Source organism: Triticum dicoccoides, chromosome 7A (genome assembly GCF_002162155.2).
Source record: "Triticum dicoccoides isolate Atlit2015 ecotype Zavitan chromosome 7A, WEW_v2.0, whole genome shotgun sequence".
Lineage (NCBI taxonomy): Eukaryota > Viridiplantae > Streptophyta > Magnoliopsida > Poales > Poaceae > Triticum > Triticum dicoccoides.
Genome location: NC_041392.1, coordinates 719,887,631 through 719,890,961, shown reverse-complemented (window position 1 = coordinate 719,890,961; position 3,331 = coordinate 719,887,631). Strand labels below are relative to the sequence as shown.

The 3,331-nt window shown below is 47.9% G+C and overlaps 1 protein-coding gene across 1 annotated transcript; it reads right to left on the bottom strand.

The window, feature by feature from the left end:
• Positions 1 to 2,298: 2,298 nt before the first annotated feature.
• On the bottom strand, positions 2,299 to 2,890 carry LOC119333370. The gene is made up of 2 exons (XM_037606291.1): positions 2,760 to 2,890; positions 2,299 to 2,649 (listed from the first exon to the last, which is right to left on the bottom strand). Exons 1-2 carry the CDS (start codon positions 2,851 to 2,853, stop codon positions 2,423 to 2,425), a joined length of 321 nt encoding a protein of 106 aa, XP_037462188.1. The 5' UTR covers positions 2,854 to 2,890; the 3' UTR covers positions 2,299 to 2,422.
• Between the last annotated feature and the right edge of the window lie 441 nt (positions 2,891 to 3,331).

The window sequence follows — 3,331 nt, the reverse complement described above, 5'->3', positions numbered from 1 at the left end:
CGCACGGCATAGATGACGCATGTATACAGCTGATCAGACCGAACATGCAATGAAGATGGAGTGACTAGACGCGAAGGCGAAGACAAGGAGTTCTGCAGCGATCGCGTCACATGAGCATGCAACTAAGCCACGAGCACACATGCTGGACAGGAAGTTGATTTGTACGTATATACGAACAATCAGCCAACATGCACACAACACGGATCGGGCCAGCGCAACGCACGCCATGTGAGCAAAGCCGGTGCACCACACACATATGTCCCGTCCCATCTTGCTTGAAGTGGATGGAGGTTGTAGGATCCCCGATTGGATCAAGGCGACGACGGCCAGCGCATACCGACATGCGGATGGAGGCGTGGACAGCGGCCGTTCCTGGCCTCCGTGTAGCACACAAGGCCGTCGAGTCGAAGAAGACGCCAGTCGATGCCGAAGTCGGAGTGAAAGCGCGCGAGGATCGATGGTGGCGGGCCCGATGCAAACTGATCTTAAATCGGAAAATTAAAAACAAAACGCCGATCAAGATGATCGACGGGAGAGAAAAAAAATCAGAGTAAGGGCTCGGGAAAAAGACTCTCTAGCTAGGGCAGCCGGTAAACATGACTGACGGACGAACCCTAGGTACGGGCGGCGCTGCCTCCGGCGACGGTCATGGAGGCCGACCGCCCCGGGGACGGCGCGCAGGTGCGGAAGCGACAGAGGCTAGAGTTTTGAATCGAGGTTAGGCTGATACCATGTCAGAAGGGATAGAGAGAGGATTTATGAAATTTTTGTTATATTGCTTGAGCCTCGTGGGCATATATATGAGTACAATGATCTACTTAGAGTACAAGTCAGAACAAATCATAATCTATCTCGTCTTTCCTAATAATTAATATACTCAACACTTCCCAACCTGTTGGACCTTTAATTAGATCAATTCCAACAAGATAGTGTTCTGTCTATTTACTGGAGAAAGATCAGAAGAAAAGTGGGGACTAAGAGCAACTCCAAGCATTCCTCTAAAAGGAAACTTCCCGTAAAAATGCTTTTATTTTTATAGGATGTCTGTACATTCTAGGGGAAGTTTTCTAAAAGCTACTTTCGTGAGATCCAGTAAACATTTTATCCTAAATGTTTTTTTATTTTTCATTAAATAAAACTAAATAATGTCCTTCGGTCGGCCAGTCAGTGACACACGTGATGGCCTCCGGCGTGGCAGTGTTCCGCGGAGGCGGCGGCGATGGCATGGTGGCGTTCCAGCGGCACTGCAGCTAGTCAGTGACATGCATGACGGCCTCCGGCGCGGCAGTGTTCCGCGGGGGCGGCGGCCACGGCATGATGGCGTTCCAGTGGCACGGCAGTGGCGAGCATGCAACGGTTACGAGGTGGCGGTGTTCCGCAGGTTGGCGGCGCATCGGGAAGTTTCAGGCAGTTATCTTGCCGCCAGAAGTGTACGGGAAGCAAAACTTCACCTAAATCTGAAGGAAGTTGGGGCCAAGTTTACCAGCAGTTGGGGACATGATTTTGGCCCAAAACTTCCCCAATCGGTAGTTTTTTTTTACGGATACGGGATCTGTTGGAGTTGCTCTAAGATCACTGTATGGCTACGTATTGTGGTCTCAAACTCTCAATTGATTGATCAAAACAATATCAGATAGACTGATCCCACTGCAATACATTTGACCTGAAGCATAACTAGTACTGGGTAGTAGTAATGTTTCATGATAGCAGGGTGAAGCTAATGCACTAAAAGACAGCATCTGAGAATCGAGGTCCAAAAAAGAATCCCCCGCAAAAAAAAAAAGGTCGAAAAAAGAACAGAAGCAGAGTTTTTTTTTCTTTTCTGAAGTTATTAATAGGATGAATCCTTAACTACTAATCTAGTGGACATTAAAATAAGTAATTGACGGGCAGATTTAGTTCAGAGAAAACATTAACTTACGAAGGTCAAAGCATGTTCTACTAAGATCTCTATAACAGAATAATATCAGGCCGGGCAAGATTGCGCTCCATTATAGGGCAGGATGAGTTGAAAGAAAGTTAAGAGCATATTTACCACACTGAGAATACAAAAGCATGAAACGCACCCATACCTCACAGAAAGCTACATCTGTCGTAAGGAAATAAAATCATTGCTGCTTTTACGAGATCTTAGTCTTATGCAAATTACTTGGGCGGTAAAGATTTTGTAAGGACAGTTTTGGGGAGAATATTTGTAGTTGATTGGTATCTAGTCCCCATGGGAACCTTTAGAACATTTTTGTGAAAGTACTATATATCGCGCAAATTCACAATTTTAGATATTCAGGTGCAAAATACTAGAGAAAATTGTGCTGAATTTCATAGTTCCAGACCACACGCGCAAAACAGGATCATAATAGTCTAAGCAGCAGATCACACATTCTCTCTCCCGCGAGCAACAATATCACCACCAAAACGTGTGCTAGTTCAGAAGAAACAAAGATAGTACTACTATCACTCTATCATCATCATGGAGCAGCTTCGTTTGTGGCGGCGGCAGCGGCGGCAGCAGCATCCGAGGTCCAAAGAGGCGCTGGGTAGTGCCGCTGCAGTAGGCCTTGCCGGAAGGGCCGTTCAGCAAGGCGCACATGCGCGCGCACTTCACTCCCCCGTTGCTGTTCGAGCGGCAGTCGTTGATCGGATAGCAGTCTGCACGTTCAAAAATTGCTTTAGCATTAGATTTCAGATTGGTGCAGAAGGACTGGAAATTTTTGTGTCCGCAATACTAATAATAATAGAAAAGGAGGAGTTTAGCTAACCTAGTGCGTCTGCAGAGGACATCAGGTGGGTGGCCATGACTGCGAGGGCGGCAAAGCAGACGATCGTCCTTGCGTTGGTCTTCATAAGCGCCATGACCGCGAGTATCTTCCTCTTCTCTCCAAATGGGCCAAGCAATGTGTCGGTGCGATTATTTTCTTCGCCAACGTTTATATAGAGGGAGAGATCGGCACATATGCACATGGTAGTACTGAAAACCTTGCTTTGAGATGTGTGTTGCCACATGGCGCACTTCGAGTTGGGTCTAACTGGAGAGGGAAAAATACCCAGTCTCATAAAAAAATTGGTCTGTCTAACGCACATCTAGATGTATATTTCTTAGGGCAGTGATACGCGCCGGCGCACCGGCCCAAATTTTGGCCGGTCAGCCTGTAGCCGTGCGATCTAGCAGGCAGGAGCCGTCCGATCCCCTCTCCTCCCACGTCATATCATCTTCTTCCTCCCTCCCCACGCTTCAGATCCATTCGGCGCGATGTGCCCCTGCCCCAACCATCTCGTGTGTGTGCTCCGGCGAGAATAGGAAGCATCCACGTCCTCTCCCTCGCCGTCGCAG